The sequence below is a fragment of the Apus apus genome, chromosome 4 (assembly GCF_020740795.1).
Source record: "Apus apus isolate bApuApu2 chromosome 4, bApuApu2.pri.cur, whole genome shotgun sequence".
Lineage (NCBI taxonomy): Eukaryota > Metazoa > Chordata > Aves > Apodiformes > Apodidae > Apus > Apus apus.
The window spans coordinates 7,318,596-7,341,807 of record NC_067285.1 but is presented as its reverse complement, the minus strand read 5'-3'; the positions used below and the strand labels follow the sequence as shown (position 1 = coordinate 7,341,807).

The 23,212-nt window shown below is 39.6% G+C and overlaps 1 protein-coding gene across 3 annotated transcripts in view; it reads right to left on the bottom strand.

Moving 5' to 3' along the window:
• Positions 1-23,212, bottom strand: part of SHTN1 (shootin 1) — a 61,645-nt gene that overhangs the window by 20,783 nt on the left and 17,650 nt on the right. For all 3 annotated transcript variants that reach the window (XM_051617812.1, XM_051617813.1, XM_051617814.1), the window contains 7 exons: positions 20,838-20,932; positions 17,898-18,066; positions 14,630-14,727; positions 13,580-13,661; positions 10,950-11,044; positions 1,735-1,881; positions 267-420 (listed from right to left, as the gene is read on the bottom strand). In XM_051617812.1, coding sequence (XP_051473772.1) covers positions 267-420; positions 1,735-1,881; positions 10,950-11,044; positions 13,580-13,661; positions 14,630-14,727; positions 17,898-18,066; positions 20,838-20,932 — 840 coding nt within the window. The remainder of the gene's footprint in view (positions 1-266; positions 421-1,734; positions 1,882-10,949; positions 11,045-13,579; positions 13,662-14,629; positions 14,728-17,897; positions 18,067-20,837; positions 20,933-23,212) is intronic.

Below are 23,212 nucleotides of genomic sequence, written 5' to 3'. Positions count from 1 at the left end.
TTCATAGTAGAAACCCATTCAGATGTATCTATTCTGTTCTAAAACTGAGGGCAACCTAAGGACAGTACTTTTATATCTTAACAGAAGTTTTACATGGTAATTGGTCATGACTGTTCTGTGGTTGAAGGCAGCTGCTGTATTTTGTCTTGTGAAGAAGGAACTCAGCTCCACAAAAGCTGTTGCTTCTCAAATGTAACATGTATAACTCTATCAGACATACATCACTCACCCCCATTTGTATCTTAAAATAAAAGTTATTATTTTACCTGAATGCTTTAGGTCTCTAGCTTTTTCTTCCGAGTTCTGGCACTTAAGCTCTAGTTCCTTTTTATCTTCTTCCAAAAGTTCTAGTTGCTGCTTAAGACGACTAATCTCCTTATGCAGTGCTTGATTCTCTAGCTGCTCTTCCAATTCTTTGATCTGCAGTTGGCAAACAATAGCATTCATTACAATAAATGGCATTTTCTGTCCTTTCTTTTCAGAGATAATCTCTTATTTCTGAAAAAAAGTGATGTTATACTATAGAAGTGAACTAAAATTCCCACAAAGAGGACAATTTTTTAATTAATTGTACAGATTTTTCTTGAGAGATGTCAGAATTTTCTGTTGTGATCTACACTTGTTTTATCTCTTTTTTTAGAATATGTTTTTAGCTCCAAAGTACTTAAGCTACAAGATGTTCCCTTTTTCTTTTTATAGTTTTTATCATACAGTTAGAATTTAATTTCAAACGCTTCTTCAGTTGAAGCATGAGAACACTGACATGTTTGTTCTCTTACTGACTGCTTCTGCTGAGAGGCTGGTTATTTAAACTCCCTTTCTCAACTCATGCAGATGCCAGGGAGTGAATTATGGCACATCAGGTGTAGAGGCAGCATCAAGGTGCAGAGGGTTAATCAATTCCTAGCTCCCTGAATATAAACATTTTGCTCTAGACTTTAGTAAGCCAAAGATGCAGAGGTTTTCTATAACCTGGCAATTACTCTTCCAAAATACTCCTTCAGAGGTATAAGAGATTATATACAGTCTTAGCATTGCTGCACTGATAAAAGCCCAGGGACTGTGCACCTCTTCCTAGTGCTACTTTATTAGCAGAGTTTTAAGAACTAGCCTCACAACTAAGTGAAAACTCATTTTCAGGCTTTCAAGTGAAGCAATGGTGGCTTCTCCCACTTAAAGACTGACCTAATCCAGTTTCAAAGAACACATCTGTTTAGATCCTAGCACTTCAGAGCCCATCACACCACTTTGAAGCATTCACCTAACATTTCCCTGCTCCAATATGTCTGGCTCTTCCCCATGTATTTCTTTAGCAAGCGACCAGACATACTAATGTGAACTGTCCACCTCTCACCTCCTGGTCTTCTTGGCTATCTCCCCTAAATACTCTTTATATTACTCAACATCCAAAATATTTTCCTGTCACCTTTTCTTTGCGTAATGGTACTTCACATAATACTTGTAATAAAGCATGTGCTTTACTGGCATCCATAATAAAATGCTTAACTCAATCAGAGCTTTCAGGCTGAAAAACCTTCAAGTTTTGTACTTTTGTCTTACCAAGGAACCAGGAGAAGGGATTCACAGTATCCTCTGAAATTTAGTTTTCAGATTGTAAACTCTTCTAGGGGATAAGCTCTCAAATAATCCTGAATGTAACAAATATGTGACACTCCTGAAATTCAGGAGGCTTTCAGAGACTTCTGCATGAGAAGGAACAGAATCCTGTTTTACCTTTTGTTGGTGTTGAAGCCTCTCTTCTTCTAATGCGTGGGTTAGCTTAGCATTGTCATCCAAAGCTTTCAAAAGTTGTTGATCAGGAGCAGAATTCTGCAGAAGCAACTGACTTTGCCTTTTCATCTTGTTTTGCTCAATAAACATCTGCCAAAACAAAAGCCACCCCCAACAAAAACAAAAGTTAAGTACAGTCTAATGCTATCCTGGGAAATATGGCAATTGGAAAGTAAAAGAAAAAAAATACTGTCCTAACACGGTAGAAGTAGAGGGGAAGAAGCTGAGAAGGAAGGGGATAGGAAAGTTGAGAGCAAAATTGTCAAGAACTAAGCTCAGACTGATAGGAACCAGGTGTTTGCTGAGAACCACCCACTGCTACACTTCAATTACCCACAGGTTGGCAGTATTTAGAATCTAAATGGGTCACAGAATTTTGTTTCCTGCAAAGAGGAACTATCTGATCCCTATTCTTGGAGCTCTGGAGAGATTAAAAGAACTCTGTGTGGAGGAAAAAACATCTATGAATTCACAAGCTATCTCCTCAAACACACCTGCAAGCCTTGGAATAAAGCCCACTTATTTGAAGGTTACCTGGATATGTGAACTATGGAGTGTCTTTGGGAAATGAATTTCAGTCTATGTTTGTGTAACCAGTGTAGGCACTTGCCCCAGGAAAATGCATTTCAGGGTAATTTCAGCCTTTTTCTTCTGGTACTTGTGTTTTTTTCCTCTTCCCCAGTAATATTTTTGATGTAGGGAATGGATATATTGGGAGGGAGTTAGGAATAATCAAAAGGTCTAGAGACATGACATGGATAATAAAAATGTCATCCCACATTTCTTCACCTAAGAGGTGCAGAGGCTGTCAGCACGTGAGAGAGATCTGCCCCTTCCACACTCTTTAGGAACTCAAAAAAAAGGACTGCTTTCTGCCAAAAAAAAAAAAAAATTCCTTTTGAATTTATTCTGCATCTTGCCATCTCTTTCAGATAGAGTTGCCCCCCAGACAATAAGGATTTTCACTCTCCCAGCTGACAAACTCAGCTGTCCCTATTCTTCCAGAAGAAACAGTGACTGGGTCATGCTGAGGTTTGAGATGAGTGTGCACAGGTCAGCAAAGCATGCCACTTATGGCAGGAGAACAGGGAACTGCCAGAGAACACAGACACTCCCTCAGCCTGTAAAAACCCTGTTGCATAACAAGTGTTATTTTAAGAACAAAGTAGGAGAAATACAAAGTTCCACAAGGTCTTTTCAGGTCCCCATACTTTTTTATTCACAAATCAAAATTACAGATACAAGATATGGTTTCTTCCCATCTGGTGTTACTGCAATGCTACCTGATTTATTATTTTAATATAATGGAATTTTAAAGAAACAGCAGCTAATGTAGATTTGGTGCAAGCCTCCCACCCTGCATGGGCAGGGACACCTTCCATTAGATCAGGTTGCTCAGGTCCCCAGCCAACCTGGTCTTGAACACTTCCAGGGAGGGGAGATCCATAACCTCCCTGGGCAACCTGTTCCAGTCTCACCACCCTCACACTGGAGACTTTCCTCCTGATGTCTAACCTAAATCTCTCCTCTTCCAGTTCTGATCCATTATCTCTTGTCTCCTCACTACAAGCCCTTGTAAAAAGCCCCTCCTCAGCCTTCCTGCAGCCCCTTCAGGTACTGAAAGGCCACTATGAGGTCCTCCTGGAGGCTTCTCCAGGCTGAACAGCTCAACTCAGCCTGTCCTCATAGGCGAGGTGCACCGTGACCCAAAATTGTGCCAGTCAAACTAATTACGCTTGCGTTACCTCACCCTAGTAGGGCTGTGGCAAAAACAATTCAAAGGCAAGTGAAGTTCAGAATCAAAACTACCCACCCCAACCTGTAAAGGTTGCCTTTGTATTGCACCTATTTGATTAACATTTCATCTTCTAAAAAGAAAATGCATCTTTGATACACTGTGCTTTAGAAGGGCCTCTAAATCACTGCTAAAGAATTCACTGCTGTCTCAAAGCTTCCTGCTGTCCTGTAAAGTCAGTCAAAAGTTATTTAACTGAGAGAAGCAACATCTCTCTAGAAGTCACCTTTAGCAAACATCACAGTTTACTCACTGTGAACTTCCAAAGCATAGTTAAAACTTGGGTTTCTTTTTTTTTTTTTTTTTTTGGACTCTGAAAAATAGTGTGAGGTGATAATTCCAGATTTTTGTTCCCCAAGTTCCTGCCACTAAGACCAAGAGAAGAGAGTTGTTCCAGCCCGAGGGAGCGAGGGAGTGAAAAGCTGCCAAAACAAGAAGAAATCAATTAGAGCAACTTGATTTCTTCAACTTGAGCAGATACTTGACCAAATGGAGAAAATTCATATTCACTTTGTTTCATGCTCCTCTGCAACAGAATGAAAAAAATCTTCTTGAAGAAACGGGTGAAAATATTTTAATTCAGAAATCATTTAAAATTAAGTCCTGCATTTTCAATTAGCTTTATAAATTACTGTCACGCTTAGAGCATAAGTGAAAGTTGTTTTCACCACAAAAAACTTAAGTTACTTATAATGCTGCAATCAGATACATAGGAATCAATTTCTCATGGGGAGCCCTATCCATTTCAGAAGTTAGTTACACGTATGTCCTTGAAGTACCAGCATATTCCAAATGGAAGAGACAAAATTAGACAGGATGGTCATGGCAGATTAAGCAGAAAGAGAGTTGGTGATTAAGTAATTGTAAGTTTCTAAGAGGTTGCTCCAGGTGTTTGACATGGGGCAAAAAAGGCCCTTGGAAAATAATTACTATTTAAAATTAAAACAATCACTCAGTGCGTTAGCAGGACAGAAACCTGAGTGCTTGCACAACCCTGAATATTAATTAAAGTGACTGCTGAAAGGGCAAAGTGGCTACTAACAGGATTATTTGGACTAGGTGGAATTTAACCAACTGATGGATTAATTCCGACTTTGCCACCTGCTAGACAATTATCTGCAGAGTATCCCAATCAATGCCAGAAACCTAAGTCAATGCTGGAGGAATCTACTGAAACCACGACTGCAACTAAAGGCAGATCACACAGGACAACAGTTTGCTTGCATCTATCATTTCCATTTACAAAACCTCCAAGTGTTGTGCAAACCAGCTACCTATATTTCCCATGTGAGTTTACAAACAGAAGCTCCAAAGTGCAGAAAATCAGGGGCTTGGCCACTTTCCAGCAGAGTTTGCACAAGAATTGGGGAAGGGGAAAGAGCAGGGAGTGAAATCCTGAAAAGAATCCCTATTTTTCCCCCTTGACCTTAATGGGGCCACACCTCATTCTCAGACCCCTGCTCTAACCATTACCCTACAGAGCATTCACTGCAGCTGTTTTTTGTTTACTCCAGAGCTGAAAAAGGAATTCTTCCTCATTAAATGAGTTAGAAAGCAACTCTGTTAGTGTCAAGTCCCTGGGAACTTTGATCCTCCTTCCATTAGTGTTCAGGGTATAACTGGATGCTTTCCAGCTAACTCCTTTCCTAGGAGCAAAATAAGACCAACAGAAATGTTTTAATATCCAGATATTGCTATATTTTCATCTCGACATCGTCTGGGTACTCACTATGTGGAATAACTTTTTAATCTTAGCTAACAGTTTGAAAGGAGAAAAATGTCTCAATTCATCAGCACTGTTATAAGGAAATCAATGGCTGCATAAAGTGAAATAAAAATCAGTGGCAAATGCTACCCACAATAAATAGAATAACAAAAGGTACATAGCAAGGCAGAGTCAAACTTTGGAAGTCTCAGTCAGAAAAGAAAAGATATCAGTCAACTGAGCAGTTGGCCCTAATTTGAATCCTTGGATTTTGTGATGTGGGTACAGAGTGATCTTCTCTGATTATGGCTTGACAGGGTACCAGGTGGCTCTAAATTCAGGAGGTACTCGGTTTAAAATTAAAATCCAGGTGTGGATTTTGGTTTAATGGCTAATCAGGAAAAAAATGTACATACAGTACCATTAAGCAGCTACAAAGATCAACCGTAGCTGGATTTTCAAACTGCCACAGAAAACTGAGCAATGTGATAATGAAAAATGACATAGGATGCATAGCAATGAGCAGCCATTAGTCACATCTCTCTAGATGATTCATAATATTTAATGTTTAACAGTTTAAGACCTACATGAACTTTAGACTAATAAAGATACAATACAGCTGCTTTAGTTATTTGGTTAATTGCCAGACAACTTCTGAAGGGACTATCTCTAAAGATGTTTAGTAAGTTTTGTGGCTCAAAGGAAGAGGTCAAATTTACTCAGAATATGGCAACTAGTTAGGATGAGTTAAATCCTACTTCTTGTCCATCCTTTGCTCCTCACCACAGTGTGAGAAAAGTGAATCCCCATCAGCACTGTGACTTCCTTAAAAATGCAATATATTTTACCAGCCTGTTCTGTACAAAAGGGTTTGTCAAACTTCAGCACTCATCCTTCACTTATAAGGCATAACTGCCCAAGGCCCAAAATAAAGGGGAAAAAAGTAATCTCTACTGCTAATTCTTTGTTCATTTCCTCCAGGTAACTGTTTTCTTTTTGCTACGGTAGAAGCAGAGTGATACATTCTATGACATTCAGAGTCTTAGGGTGCTTAGACACTATCTAATATATTCAGAAATAGGTCACATAGCACATGAAAGAAGCACTGCACCCCCCCCAATAGATTAATTGCCTGAACAAAAAAGAGATGAGGGAAAAGGGGAACAAAAACCAGAGAGAAAACAAAGAGATAGTTTCCTAGAGCATACATCTGTTACCATTTCACAAGCCTGTTCTTGGGAAAAAGCTTAATGAAGTAGCGTTACACCACGCTTCAAAAGTGGTAACATCCAAGCTCAGGAGAATTCAGGTACTAACCACCTATCTCTCTAATTATTTCCAGTTCAGTCAGCTGGACTGGAAATTAATTATCTTCAGATACCAGTTACTGTTGAACTATCCTTAGTAATGCACAGGGTGTGGCACTTGTAAGCACAGAGCTGCTCCATGAGTGCTGGTTTTGCAGTATCCACTCACAGATGCAGCTATGTTAATGCCAGTCCTCACAAACAAACCCAAGAAGGTCACAAATGCATCTGAAGAAGAGTTATTTGGGAGCTCACGTCATTGAGATAACCAAATCCATTGCACACGGCCTCATGAGTACTGCAGACATCTGTTAAGAATGACAGTATTTTTTCCTATGTCTTATAAAATGATAACCACCTTTTATCTTTCAAGAAGGGAAGATTTAGTCCCAGACTAAGTAATGTCAGCTGTGCACCCGCCCAGGTGGCAGATGGAGTAATTTTGAGGTAAACAAGTTAAATTCAAGCATGTTGTTGGGTAACAGTTACTCAGAAACACAGAGGTATAGCATGCTGGTTTAATGCAGCCATAAGTATTGAGAACTGGAGGGAGAGTCAAGGGAAAAATGAACAATGCCCACTACAATCTCACTTTATTTGTTTCATCCATCTGGATCACAGCCCCTTTGAAAGCAGCCTTTCAACCTCTCAAACCCCAAACTGTTTTACAGATAACCATAAACACTTGGGAAACCCTTCAATTTTTATTCCAGTTGTGTGTTTTTAGAAACAGCCTATGCTAGCCTCAAAAGCGAGAGGAACCCCAATGAACCTGCTCAGCAGTTTCACACTTAATTTCTATTTATCCAGGATACAGAAGACTGAAAACAAGATCTCAATGCTAACTTTGAGAGCACACTGCCTCTTCTCCAGGAGGTTTTCAGAGGAACTTTAGGTACAGGGGTTGTCTCCATGCCAGCACAAAGTGACAGTAATAACTGTTCACTTTACAAAATATTGTTGCAAGGCAGGATGTATGCTTAATAAACCATTTATGCTGGATTATTTTGTTAAACTCCTGGGATTTTTACACTGCTGAGACTTTCAATTTACTTCTCTTACTGTGTTCCTCCCTTTTTGGCTTGCTTTGGCTTTATGTATTGTAGTTTGCTCATCTTTGTGGAAGAGCACTTTTCAGGGCTAGCCTTTATATTATTGTGATGGCCTTCAAGATACTCTCTGCCTTCCTTTGTTTTCTTATAAACTGCTCCACAAAGAGCTGAGCGATTCTAAAGTGTCTCTTATAACATGACACTAGAATTCTGGTTAAGCTTGCCAAGATTCCTGTGTTAACAACCCTGTTTTATTCAGGTAGGTACAGACTTTTCTATGCCCCCGCCCCTTGCACACTCTATTTATTTAGTGCTTTTATGCAGATTCCCGTACCTTTCACAATGGATTGTGACTCACTTCAAACCCCCTTTCTTTTTCCTTCCCCCTCTCCATACCACGGCTGACAATATTTACTCAGTTTCTTTAGAATCTCTAAAGAGCATGAATTCTAATGTTTGAAGTTGGATCATTTTTGATTAATTAAATATATATTATGGTGGTGCCAGCAGCACGACTATAATTAAAGCTGTATTGGATTTTTTTTTTAATCAAAAGCTCTGATTTTCAAGTGTTCTCTCACTCCTATATGTGCTTTCTCCCTCCCTCTCTCACTCCTTGTCTTTCCTGTCCCCCCATCTGTGTTTGCTTCTGCACACACGCTCACCCACCCATTATCTCTCACACCTGCACTCCCAATTGCTCATGTTCTGTGGCAAATCCTCCTCACTTGTCAGAAGGGCAGGATATAAACGGCATCACTTGGAAATGCAGCCCATGCCAGACGCTTATCTGCTCTACTCCCATCGCTGCCACCTTGCAACCCCAGGAGGGCAAAGCTAAAAGATGAAAACATGCTATGGAGAAAAGGGTTCATCTGAATACATGGGCCAACTCCCCCACCACGACAAGTTTCAGATACCTCAGCCCCTTCAAAAGACGAGTCCACCACCAAACAAGCCCCTCCACAGGCAGTAGATCCATATTTTAGTGACCTAAGAGACACATCTAGGCTGTTTGAAATGTCACAAAGAGCAATACAAAACACAAAAATGTGTTGTTCTGAAGTCTATGCTGTGGTGACACCGAGTTACACAGAGCCTGTTTTCATCCTCAAAGTGCTGCAGACAAGTCAAGCACAAAGGACTGAACGTGCAGTGTTGCCTTTACTGGAAGCTATTCCTTTTCTCAACATTGCATGCCAACTCTGCAGAACTCAAGCAAACATCCAGCAAGATTTTGTGATTCTAACATTATAGAGGGACAGAGAAAACATGAGGCTGATGAAAGAAAGCAGAAAATCCCTGCACATCCTTGGTGTAATCCAAACAGCCCCTGTAAGCACATCCTAGAAACCTCAGCTCTCAAAACACAGCTGTGACCTTGCAGCATGATCCATGTGAGAGGATGCTCGTACAGCCTCATCCGAGCATAAAGCTTTGCTGTGTGGATGCAGTTGTGTGCCAGAGCCCATCCCTGTAATGTCTCAGGTCACTAAAGGGTCACACTAGTGTGAAACCAGGCCAAAGAGAACAGAATTTTAAAGTAATCTGAAATGCCACTAGTTCCCCAAACACAACTGAATGATGCTTTTGTTGTCACATGCTGCTGTATTTTAAAGAACTTTTCAAAAATCCTTCTGAATAACATGATACAAAAGGAAGATAAGTGAATACAAAGGGAAGACCTGAAACTCTCAGTTGCAAGGGCTCCATTTTGGATTGGAGAACTTCATGGAATTTAAAGCCTGAACTGAAACACTACACTGTCAATCTGCAATAACAGGGGCCCGTATTTTCTGAAGAGACAACTAAATGATGACAAAACCCACAAAGTACTAGTTTGCAAATAATCAGCATTTCTTTGGCATTGTACTTAATGGCTTGCCTGTCAGTTTGTTATTCAAACACAGAAAGAACTTTAAATATAATCTTTCAAAATGTATAGGTGTCTGAATATTGCAGATATGAAAGCTAAGCAGAAGCAACATTCTGGGCCCAGAGTATCAGATTATATTCTTTTATGATCTGAAGAGCAGCTTAACAACACATTTATAAATTACTCATTTCTGAGAGATGCAAAACATTTACATACAATCTTCCGATGTCAGTTAATGAACAGAAGCACATAATTATTCTGTACTTGAGAATAACTTTAGCAATGCAACAGCAGGAGACACAAGATAGATACTGAAATAATGCATACTAAATGAACATGCTTAACATTCTTAAAAATCAATTGTTTGAAAATAACAGTTCTGCAGATATTACAAATATTACTCAGACACAGATGACTTCCTGAAGGCTAAATACCTGCCTGTCAGTAGCCCTGGTTTCAAAATCTAAAATCCACTTCATATCAGATGTTTCCTTTATTTACAGTATTTCAGTACTGATGACTCATGTAATTTGATATGTAATGGCTTTCTTTAAATCTGAGCTCCCTGACAAATGATTACTTAGGAAGCCCAACTTTTATTAAAGACAATATTGACACATAGCTTGGCATAGAAAAGCTTGAAAATATAACCCAACTGCAGAGCTCTGGAAATCCAGAGTGCAAACAGAAAAAGCACATGAGCAAAAAAAAAAAAACACAAACCCAAAACAGACTCATGATTTTATAGGGCTTCAGTAAATCAACAGAATGAAAGACTTTGTCAGCACCTTCTAAGACAAACATTGCCAGTCACAAGCCATTGGAGCAACCACCAGCCATTCCATAATGCTCATAACTCACCTTCTTCTTTGGGAGTTTATACCTTTTCTAGAACATGTGTTTATATCTTTTCTGGAACATTGAAACATTTTTTTCAGCTTGAATGCTTCCTGCACTAAGTTATTTGAAAGGCAGATGTTAAATAGCAGTCAAACTTGCACAAACCTCAACAAATACTGTGTTTTGCAATACTTTTTTGTAAGTTCACGTATTTTTCAGGAAAAACACAGTGCTTCAAATTGTATCACTAGATAGGCAGCTAATCCTTCCCAGACCAAACCACTACACACACCACACTGAAATCTTGTGGCTGACTAAGCCCATTACAAATTTAAAGCCACACTTAAAAAGGGGAAAGAGGTAAGACTGCATGGATAATTGTGAAGTGCTTTATAGATGCTGTTGAAACAGTAAGCCCATTTTACGGATGAAGTACAGATGTCAGCTAAGTAGCAGCATGGGGACATTCAAAGACATCTTTTGTAGGAGAGCTAGGAACTGAAATCAAGTCGTCTAAGCTAGCAGGTTTCTGCCCAGTTGCAATGTCTTCATTTTACAAGATCCCTTTTTCTTGTCTACTCACCTCTTGTGCAAATGACTCTGCTTTCTTCCGCAGGTTCTTTTCCAGTTCAAAGTTTACATGAAGCTCTTCATATTCCTCTACTGCCAGCACAGACACTGTTTATAAGAATGAAACAAGATCAGAAGTAAAAGTGGAATGGATCAAAATGAGATGAAAGCACTACTTCATTTACCCAAATAAGCAATTCTTCCCCAGCACCACAAATCCTGGAATGAAAGTATAATTTGGCTTTACATTTCCATATACAGTTCCCTTTGCAATACTTGTCCTGTGTGCTCTAGACCTCACTACATATAGATGCACAATTACTGATCTTCTGAATAGAGTAATACTCCTCCACCCAGGCTCAAAACTCCAGTAGCACATTCAGCACTGACCATATTTTGCCTCTTTGGGTGTGGACAATCAAAGCCTCAAGAGAGCCTTGCTGAACCTACCAAAGATTACTGTTATTTTGGAGGTGCCTGTCTTTGCCTACCACGTTTGAGGGAGGTTTGACGAGTCCCTTTACAACAGAGATTTAAAGCAACCTCAGGAAGAAAGCAGGGCAAATTTGTTTTGCCTGTATTTAAAGTGTTCTCCCAAAAGCAAGACTCATACAGGTGGCTAAAGCTCACCACAGGGCATGCTTCCCAAAACATTCTGAACAGCCTCAGTGCAGGGCAGCAAGCAGCATTTGTAACTACTCAAGTATCATTTATGCTTAACGTGCCTCAGTGACCACTTGCTTGATAAGCTGTGATAAGCTTTAGCTCTTACTGGCTGAACAACAGTTTGCAGGGTGATGACACTGGATTTCTAGCACTGTCCTACCTAAGCTACTTGCTTCTGTGGAGACAAGCGTAACAGTTTTTAAAGCTATGCACAGTGAGATACACATCCCAGCCCACCTGACCCTCAAAATGACATTCACTTTAAAAAACAAACCAACCAACACATAAAAAGATTTAAGATAAAATTATCAATTCTGACTGAAATGTGTATTGATTACACAGTTCCAAGACAGCGCCATATAGAATACAGTAGATATTGAATAGATACTTTGGTAGCTCATTTTAAGCACACAAAAAAACCATGCCAGTGCATTAGGACCTAACCTGGTGTAACTCCTTTTTCCTGGAAAACAGGCAAAAATGAAATCAGGGGTTGTTCTTTTGATTGTGCTTAGTAGGAAGAAAACATTTCAGAAACATTTGATCTGCCACACTATCGCATCCAAAGCTTCTTCAAGCTGCTCTGTCTAATCAATGAATCCAAAGTTTGGTATTTCAAGAGTCTCCATGTACTGTCTGTCACAGACTCAAGCAATGAAGGCACACGGAATAGTTAAGAAATGAACACTTGTTGGAAGCTTTCAGAATACACCTCCTCTCCCTGTGCTGAGAAACAGCTGCAGCATTCACAGAAGGTAAGACTCTGACCCATCAGACAAGGACAAAACAGAACATTCTTTCCCACTAGGAGCTCATACATTTCTCTGTAACTCAAACCTTGGCTTTTACCTTAAAAACATGGACTATGCCAGTTTTGTACAGTTTTTCCCAACTAAAAGATAGTATTATTGGCATGATTAGAGTCTTCACTACTCTTCACTACTCCAAAGACTGCTGTATTTTCCCTTTGTAGCTGTGGCTATTCCACAGGTCCTTCCGTGTGAAAGCGCCGGCCCTGGCCATTCCCTCCACTGCCTGACAAACACTTCAGGATTCCTGGGAGATGTCTTTAACAGGTTTTTATTTTTCCTCCCCAGGCAAGCAAGTAAAACACAACCGCAGAGGAAAAACCTGAATATCAGGATAACTGGGAATGCAGCTGAAGAGCTCCAGGATGTATTGTTAAGGTGCTGTTAAACGAATAACTAACTCTGGAAGGTAGAACAAGCAATGCATCAAGACCAGCAGGCATTAGAGGCCAGATCCATTGTTTGCCACTTCAGGAAAATGTTAAACAGCCAAAGAGATTTTTAACCAAACCATTTCATTTCTACAAGGCTAAATCAGCAACAAGAGAAAAGGGCAAGGTAATCCAAGGCACTAAAATCTTTAACCTCCCCTCTGAACTACTTTTAGGTCAGCTATTTCTGACATGGAAGCTTTCCTTTTGTGAGCCCTCTCTCTTTTTAGACTTGCCCTGCCTTAGTTTTCTCTCTTTCTAGGAAAGGAAGATCTCTGCTTTCCTTCCATAATTTGAAAATCTTATTTATCCAATTCCCAGTGTTCTTGCCTTTTTCTCGTCATCCTCTGAACATAAAAGTTGCTCCCAAGTTGTTAGATATTTAAAATTAACTGTATCTCAACTAAAAGGAAGACAATGTAATGATTTAGAAAAACAGGAGATTAAGGATCAAATTCCATCTCTGTGAAGCACTTTCTTCCTCTCCCAGCTTGCCACCTATGCCACAGAGCAAAAATTTTTCCTATTCTCACATTCAACCTGCTATTTACACTGTCACATTTTCCTGGAGTAGAGACAGTCTAGAATAGTCCATGTGTTTCTGCAGTGCCTGCAGCAATGAGGCCAAGTGTCAGATCTGGACCAGAGTCACTGTTCTGTAACCTACTCTGTGTACTACAACAAAACTTCTGTGAAGGACGTAGCCAACTGTTAGAGAACTTGCTGACACCACACACCTCTGTTGCACTTCTCCAACAGTTTTTGCTGCTTATTAACTTCTGTTGTCAAAACAGCCTTTTCTTCTTTCACTTTATTCACCTAGAAAAGTGTAAAGACAAAAAAATAGTGGTTTAGTTAGTGGCATAAGGCATATAACAAAACATAGCGCAAGCAATGTTTTGCTTCCAGTAATTCTGGTTTTATGTTCGGCTTTATCTTAGGGTTTCCAGTGGGATGGAAAGCATTTTTAGCCCAACTTACAAGCCCCATAACAGATGGCATTAAGGGGTTATGAACTAATCCTTCACATGGGGTTCCCATGGCCCATTCTAATGGCACGTACCCATCACAGCTGCAAATGAAACATCTTTGGAACCTTTCAGGATGAGGCACCATAGCACCTGGTTGAAAAGATACTAGCTCATCCTTGACTGTTTGTGTTTTAATATAGTCAGGCTGCTGTTTTGCTTTTTTTCCTGGGCTCTGTTTATTGTCCAAGAGCTGTCAGCTGTGTCTTTCTGAATGCAAGTGTTGCATAGACAGGAAGAGCCACTAAGTCCTGATTTGCATCAGTACATGGCTTATCCAGTTTTCAAGAAGGAATGAAACTCTGTTGGCTCAAAAAGCCAATTTGCTGGTCTAATTACCATGACAGGGCACTGCCAATGGCTAAACTCAAGGATATGCTCAATGAAGTAGCACCAGTGATTAAACTGGACATTCTCCAAAAGTATTTCTTGCACACGCACAGGTTTAAGGAAATCCAAAATAGCCCACAGGCTTTGATGAGTGAGAAGCTGTCAGGAAGGGGATATGAGAGTAGTAATATGGGCAGTAGAACAGATCATCAAAAGTCATGTGCCAGCAACAGCAGCAGAGTGGACTCTGACATAGGATGCCCTTTCTAGGCATAGGCCCTAAGTGCTCCATTATATGGGCAAGCTGGCAGGGCTTGAGATTAGATAGTATTCAATTAACTTCACAACTGAGTGTTTTCAGCAAAATTAGATACAAAAAGTACTGACTACACGCTAGCGTGGTCTCGCCTTCCAAGGTACAATACATACTTCTTCAATTACTTCTACAAGTTTGCACCTCAGGTTTTCCAGTTCAATGGCTAAGGTCTTCTTTTCCTCATGAACAGATATGATTTGATCTCGCAGCTCTGCAGTTTGAGGAAAGAAATGATAAATATCTTTGATTCTTGGAAGAAAACAAACCAAAGGAAATGTCATAGCAATGCATGTACAATTGGGTACAGAAGACCTTAACTCCATACGAGGCATTAGCTGCATTCAAGGTGCATCCTCAATAATTTAGGAACTTCACATAAGTGTCAAGTAACAGATCTATAACTGGGCCACAGTTTCAAATATACCCTGTTGAGATAAGGTGCCCTGTTCAGCACTGCTGTCTTTATTTGCATGCTGAATCATTCATTTCCTGCTATAACAAGGCTGATCCTGCACCACAAAGTATCCTCAGTCCTACTCAGGAGACTGCCACATCCCAGAGACTCTGGTACAAAGGCAGCAGAAAGCAATTTTTAATAGGCATCCTTTAAAACAAATTAATGCACTTAAATTCTTTTTCGATCCTGAGTTCTTGTCACAAAGGAAATAAACAAAACAACAGGCAGTTAATACTTGGGAGGTTTTCACTGAAGAAATTGTCCTGAACAGCTGCCAATTTACAGTCTTTGTAACATTCTGTGAACAGAGTCAGAATATAACCTTCACTGATGGAAGAGCTAATGCTTGTAATTTTCCCCTTAGAATTTTTGTTCCTTAATTATCAAAATATTAAATAAATTAAATTTGCAATGGAATAAAACATTTTATTATAATAACTTCTTAACAGGAGATCAGTTTGCATACATAATCTATCAAGGTTTAGGTTAACATAAAAACACCACCAAAACATCAATTTATTGATATAAATTAGTTTTCAGGAAGTGTTCTCATTCCCCACCTGCTTCCAGTATTTCATAGCACGGCTGTTCATTGAATCCCAGCCACGAGTTGAGAAAATTGTTGCTAATCAATTGCAGATGATGATGACATGCTGGATATAATTCTGTTTGGTCTCACATCTTGAAAACGTTGATTCTACCACAGCCCACACCTCCCTGGTCAGGAACTTCAGATTTATTTGCCCCCAAATTAAAGGCACACACATTCTGAGGTACATAAAAATATTTGTTTTCCCAGAAGATTCTTAAGCCAGATTGCCTGGTTTATGGATTTGTGCTTTCCAGTGAAATTAATGGCAAAAAAGGTCTCACTGAAAGTTACGGTAACTGAATTAAGTCAAGTCTTACAATACATATATCAATCTCATATAAAGAAAGCATAACTGTGCACAAGAAATGTTTCTTCCCAGATAGAGGGTATGCACAAAACTGCTTGACCACCACAGCTGAGCTTTCAGTTCTTATTATATCTGAAAGCTAAGCTAAAAAGAAAAACCCAAATCCTATCAGTGAATTCCAGGTACAGCTCCTTAGGAACTACAGCTTTCCCAATGCATGAGATAGCAAAAATAGAGAAAGCATCTGAGGGACAGGATTTTATCCCTTTAATAACTGACTGTACTATCTTATTTGTACATCCTTACAAAAAATTGGTAAAAGGGAAGGAGTAATTCCAAGAAACATCCAATATTCTGTTCAATGGTGAGAAGGCTAAAGGACTTCCAAGATTTCCAACACAAAATCCAACTGCTTGGAATCATAACCATGCACAGATGAGCAGATTTGGGCAACAACCCAAAGCATTAAGGCGAGTTTTGAAAACACATCCTTCATTGCATATGGTCTTTCACGTAGCAGGTAATCCAAGATATAACTTCAGATTTTTTCCTGAAGACAAATGCCACGCAGCTCTGCTCAGGCTAGAGACACAGCCCTAACACTGCCTTTTGGTGCACGTTCTCAGTTCACTCTGCTGCCACACACACACCCACGCTTCTCTCCTGGCACAGGGATGGAATATCTTCTCCTATAGCAAATGAGATGCCAATGCTTTCTAAAATACTCAACACTTGTAAAAGTAAGGTCATTAAAACTTAATTATAAGGCCAGAGAGAGGAGCAGAAGCCAGGAGCTGCAAATCCTTTACAACATGCCACATTTCATTCTTTAATGAATTGTTCATCAAGACAAAAGGCATATACATCAGAGGTATTTTTGAAATATTTCTCTCATTTGACCCTGGTACCCTCCTAACCACATTCTCTGATCTGCAGCCAGAGTCTTTGCTCTCTCTAAATGTATCCTTGATACCTTTATCCAATAAAAGACAGGAGGAACTCTAGAGACTTATTTTTGATGCAGATTGGTTCTCTGCCTCTTTTCCTACATCTACAGGATAGAAAATTGTTTATTATAGAAGGGTGCTATGACATCTGATTTCTTGGTTAGAATTTTTTTCAAGCATTTTTATAACACTTGCTCATTTTTTTCTCAGTGATCCTTTGTACCACCTCACTGAGGCTGCTGCTTTCAAACAGAAAACAATTAGCAACGTTGATAGTTCAGGAAAGCTGCACTTAGACATCATTTTGCTATTTTAACTAACCAGGAGAAAAAAGTGAAAGCTTTTCTAAAAAAAAAAAATAAAATGAACCACTTAATACTTCTCTCTGTCACTGAATGCAGAATGTGGGCATTCCCCTTTTTTGGATACTATGACATATCAGCATACAGAATCATGTTGACTTCATCACACAGTTAGAAGAGAGAGGAAGGCAGATTTTGGATTACAGAGTCATTAACTGCCTTTCAGAAATGAACCAGAAATGTCTTCACAAAGCACAGATTCCTCTTATCAATGTATTTCCAAGTTCCCAAGCTTTGCTGTTTTACCCAGTGCAACAGTCCTTTTTTAAGGTGCTTGTTTGGCAATAGCTCTGAAATATGAACAAAGTTTCTGCATGCAAAGGTACATAATGGAAGCAGAGCTGGAGTGTCCTGTCTTAGAAGCTTCGGAATAGTGACACTGCAGTTGAAGCAATACCAAGATGACACTGTCCTTCTGCTTAACTCTTACTTTGTTAAGGATCTGAGGAAACATTTCTTTTTCCAAATCAGTAACACTGAACACTCCTAGCTGTGCAAATCACATTTTCTAATTGCATTGTAACTTACTCTGCAGGCTGTATATCCACCATATACATTACACAGCATCACTACAAGGCTACCATGTTCTTACAGTCTTTCCTGGAAATCCTTTGATGGCCAATCTCGGAAGCATGATCTCTGGTCCAAACCAATACTGCCATTCTTTAGACAATTTTTGCCTTGGATGGTGGTGCAGGCTTAGTAACAACACTCACCTTTTATTTGCTGCTGACAATGCACAGAACTGCATGATCCAGAGTTAGCTTCTGTGTCTGTGGATGAATCGTCCTCATCAATGTTAATCTCTTCAGTGATAATTTCTGGACCCAGTTTTGCCATATAGAGCATACTAATTCTTTTCAAAGTCTTGTTTTCTTTGTTCAGCTGAAAGTTGAGAAGAACAAACAGTAAGAAGATAGTTAGTTTGCCTCTAAGCTGCTGTGCAAAACTAAAAAAAAAGTAAACAGTATTTTTTTTCTCCCTTTGTCACCGTTTGACTCAGGTCTGACAACAATGCTCTCGATCCCCTCCCCCTCCCACCCAGGTAGGGAAGGAGAGAGAGAAGAAGAGAGAGACTTGGCTGGATTGAAAACTAAACTATACAGCTTTAATTAAACACTAGTGATATAAGAGAATATATACAATTATATACCCATAAGTTCAGGCATGTGCAAGAGCCTCTCGCCTCCCCCCACCTCCAGCAACTCCCACCACACTCCCCTGAGCTAGAACAGTTGACGGTGATGGATGGACAGAGTCCTCCTTGGACACCGGCCATGGACGGGAGAGAAGGGAAGAAGGAAGGAAGTTGTCTTCTGTGATCTCTGACCTTACGTAGATATATGGAATGGCATCTCTCTGGCCAATTTTGCTGTCTGTCTAACTCAGCCTCCTACGGGGGGGGGGAGTCACAGATCTGCCTGTAGTGTCTGAGCCGGCAGAGTGAAGGTGCGACCTTGAAGACCCAGCAGTTAGAAAAACATTCCAATGTCTTATCAGCCTAGCTAGAACAGAATGTTGCTAGTTAAAAGAAAGCTCACTGAAGAAAAAAACAAAAATCAGTAAAAAGGGAAATTGGCTTCATCCTGGCTCAAACCAGGACACCCTTATAATCAAAAGGTCTATCAAACAAAGAAGATTAACATGGGAGTAAATGCTCCATTTAACATCAAAATGGTCTAAAGACAGGAAGCTTGCCCTTCTGCTCTGAGGAGGCTTGAATTCAACATGATGTTTCATTCATGCCCTTCTTTCCTCTGTGGTACTTCTGACTAATAAATACCCTATGTAGGTTCAAATAAAATCAACTAGCAACATTATTTAATGCTGTATGTTCTTTGTGATAGCTGCTTCAGCTCCTTACCCTGAAGCATGTACCAGCACCAACAGGAGTCCTAACTGAAAGACCTGACGAAGGCCTTGTGTTCCTAAAAGGTCATCTGGTTTTGCCAGCTGTATCTATTGGCCAAATACAAACTCTTAACTCCTTCTGTGCCCTTATTTTACTTCTAAGTTACAGACACCACAACTACTATACTGCCAGTCATTGCAGAACTACTTCAAAATTCTTTTAATTTCCAATTCTCAGCAATTATTATTGTAGAGTGAATATACATAAGATGAAAGCTTATGAAACCAATTCCTTATGTGTCAAGCCACAGGTCAGAAATAACTCTGGACTGGATGCTTAAAACATGTCTGGTTGGTGGATGACACTGAAGGATGTCTGTAAGGCATCTCCATCTTGACCAAAGTGCCAGGAAAAAACGAACAACAGGAATTTCTGCAAATGTTTCATTCTCACCATTTCTTTCTGCACCTAGACACCCCACATAAGCAGCATTCAGCAAGCTCAGCACAGTCTCAGGGTCATGCAGGCTAATGTTGGGGGGACTGTCCACCCACCAGACAAGCATTCCTTGCATTCAGATCTCAGAATTAGACTCCGTTTTCTACTAATGGTGTACAACATGTTGCATGAACATGCACTTCAGAAGTCCAGTATTTACCTTGAAAGAAAGCATACACTGACTCTGAACTTTTACCTAAGCAATCAATTTTGATCTCCCCTTTCCTCAGCTCCCCAGCTATTGCAGTTTTACTTAAGAACTTCATAATCTCATTCCCAAAGAATGACACTGAGTAAGTGGGAAAAGTGGTGTAAGGAACCTTATTTAGTTGGCTCACAGCAACAAACAAAGCAGCTTTGGCAAATCAGCTCCATGGGGTGAAACCAGTCTTTGAGCTGCCCCTGTATGTGCATTACAGGAAATGTGCAGAGAAGAAGAAAAGTTGCATAAATACATTAATTTTCTTACTTATATGCTGATTGTCTAACTTATGAATTCTAATATAGTGTCATTATGCAAACAATTAAGTAAATACCTCCAGAAAGTACACTGCTAATGCATCTAAATTAGAGTGATTTCTTGCTGGTGTGATTTTTACTATGTCTAACGATGTACTTTGGGCAAGGGATGGGGAAGGGAAAGAAAAAAAAAATATATTAAAAAAAAAGAAGAAAAAGGCAGTCAGCATTGCTAATGAAATTTGGTCCAAAATTGCTGTAATCCATTTTCTGATGAAGTGGCTCAGATGCATTTTACACAACCAAAAATATATAACAGAGAGATAAAAACATTCTTTAATAATAATGCACTTCTGATGAGATGGAATATAGAAAATTACACACTTGCTAAATTCATCAGACTAGATGCAATCAACAGAGCAGAGGAGGTCACCTTTCCCCTGCCCTCGCTTTGCTTCCATAAACAATCACCTGAAATGTAATGCAGTGGTTGACTTCTTCCATTTGATTTAGACACTGAAATGCTCATTATTATTTTATATCTCACACAAGACAGTTCTAAAACTTGCTTTCCATTTAACCTAAATCCATATAAAATCCAGGTATCAAGATGTTGGTTCCAAAATAGAAACTAAATTAAAACAGGGTTGGGCTTTTTTTTCTTTAAAGGAAGAAATAGTATTGTGCATCCTGCACATGGCTTACAGTTTTTGCCACTTCAAAATAATTTCACAGATCAGCAAAATTATACAAAAACATAAATGGGACATGTATACCACCTCAAGTTAAAAAAAAATAAAAATAAACAAGAAATCAGTTGAAACAGAATCACTGTAATTTCTCTCACCTTAGAAGCCAAAGCCTCAGCACTTTCACGGCACGTCTTCTCAATCTCAAGATGGTTCTGAATACAGTTTACTTCCTCAATAACCATGTGAGAAACTAGGGGAAAAGTTTAAAAATTAGTCAGTATTTGACACATGCATCCCATGATGAGAAACATTATACCTTGTTAACTTTCCATGTAAGCATTTCAAATACAGGGAAGTATATACATAGATAATCTCCACGGATAGGAACTGTTTTGAACATTGAATATCTGTTTCCTTGCTTTAAGCAGCTCTTTCAAGCCACGTCTGAAGCACTGGAGGGGTAACTGTAGAATTGAGCATAAACTTGGGGAAGTGGAAGGCCAGCAGGAGCCTCCTTCACTATCTTTTCTTCAGTTATACTTGAGGAATCAGCCTCAGACCACTAGGATCATCCCTTCAGATTGCCATCATAATCTTCTTGAAAATTTGGTATGGATGCCTCTTTTAGAAGACTGGAACCTCAATATTTTTAAACAGCAAGACTGAGATGTCCTCTAAAGGTTATTTTCACCTTCCAGTCTCCAGGTATGTGTGGTATTTTAAGAACCATTACACTTGCTAAACACACTGTACAATCAGAGCAGCAGGATGGACATACAGTACATGTCTAGGGCAGGTTTGCTAGGAAATGCCCACATATTTGGTGTAGTGTTATTTTGTAACATCAGATACCAATGTGAGCCAGAGGACATGTAAAAGCAAAGATGCATTTTGGCTTTAGTAGTTCACTAGTGTTAAAAGTCATCTTCTAAGTGACAAGCTTCAAGTGACAGAGGGGATCTGGAGCTCAGCAGGAAACCCAACAACAGTTTCCCATTTCTCAGGCTAGCACCTTGCTCATTAAAGCAAGTCCTCCTTGGCTGCTGGCACCCTTACACATCATAAAAAGCAGCCCAGACCCTAATTCTGCAAGTCATTTCATGGCACAGATTGCTTGGCAGCCCAGCATCAGGATTTCAATGTGCAGAAAGGACTGAACAATACTTTGGAGCAGGAACAAGGGTGGAAGGACACTGTAAATACGGAGAACTTTTTCTAGTATTTCCTTTTCATGAAGTTTCAAAAACTAGTGATTTCATACCATGGGCTAGAAAGTCCCACCTGCTCTCTCCCAAGTCTTTTGCCTAAATACTGAAGAGAGATACTTGAGTCATCCCTAATATCCAAAGGTCATCTTAATGACTGGAAAACAGGACATGTCTATATGTTTTCTGTTTTTATTGTACCTAGCTCTGGGAATTTGGAGCATTGAAATCTTTTGGCCAGGATGAGGGAGCAGTGGACATAATGAGCTGCTCCTATTTTACATACAGGCATCTAATGGCCTCAAGCAAAGCTAAAGTTAGGAAACAAGGATTGGGCTCACATGGCAGAACTGGAGATTACTCTTGGTTCATTTAAACTTAATTAACCTGCAATTATGATTAACTCAGGGGAAAAAAATCTTTCCAAATTAAATACAAAAATATATTATTTCCTAAGTCTGTCCAAAGTTCTTATTATGTCAATATTAAAATTCATAAAGCAGCACTAAGTGGCCTGAAACATCTCTAACCTTGACAGTTTTTTTCGGGGTAATAATAATCCGCAGCAAATGCAGGCCAACCAAAAACCACTTAACTAATTAGTAGTTGCAGTCACCGAGAAAACATGAATCAACACTGTTATTACAAGTGGCACATTTGAGTGGCATCTAATTATGACTTGATGAGCACGATACTTGCATTATCAACATTACTACTGCATCCCATCAGGGACTAAAAGCCGCTGATGGCATTGACTGCGAGAAACTCCCACTCAATGGTGCTGCAGCACCCAACAATCTCCTTGGCAGGGGCACCCTCACTAAATGACATGTTAAGCATAATTACTGGTAGACATTGTAAATAAACAGGATTGGAAGTGAAAATTGTACCAAGTGCATAAGACACAATCTGACACATTGGAAGTGGCAGGCTTAATTGAGAGTTTCTTTGACTGCTCAAGATCATTTCAACTGCATTTCTCGGAGGACAGTGATTATAACTGTGGAGACAGACGGCATAATGGTATCAGCACTGCTGACAGAGCAGTGAATTAAATTGTATCTGCTGTTGTGTGAAAGCCTTGATGAGAGGTACAGATCCTTAGTGGTCTTATCATTATAACACAATGGTCATGTTGTCATCAACCTTGCTGGCTCCAATTGAAAAGAAATGATTGTGTGTTGAAGCTCTCCCCCCCACCACCACCTTCTATCTCTTGTGCTCAATAGAACCAATTTTCAGAGAGCTATGAAATCACGCAATAGGGCCTAAAATGCAGCTGCTTGGCATACAAACGGGGCCCCATTAAACTGGAATCACACACA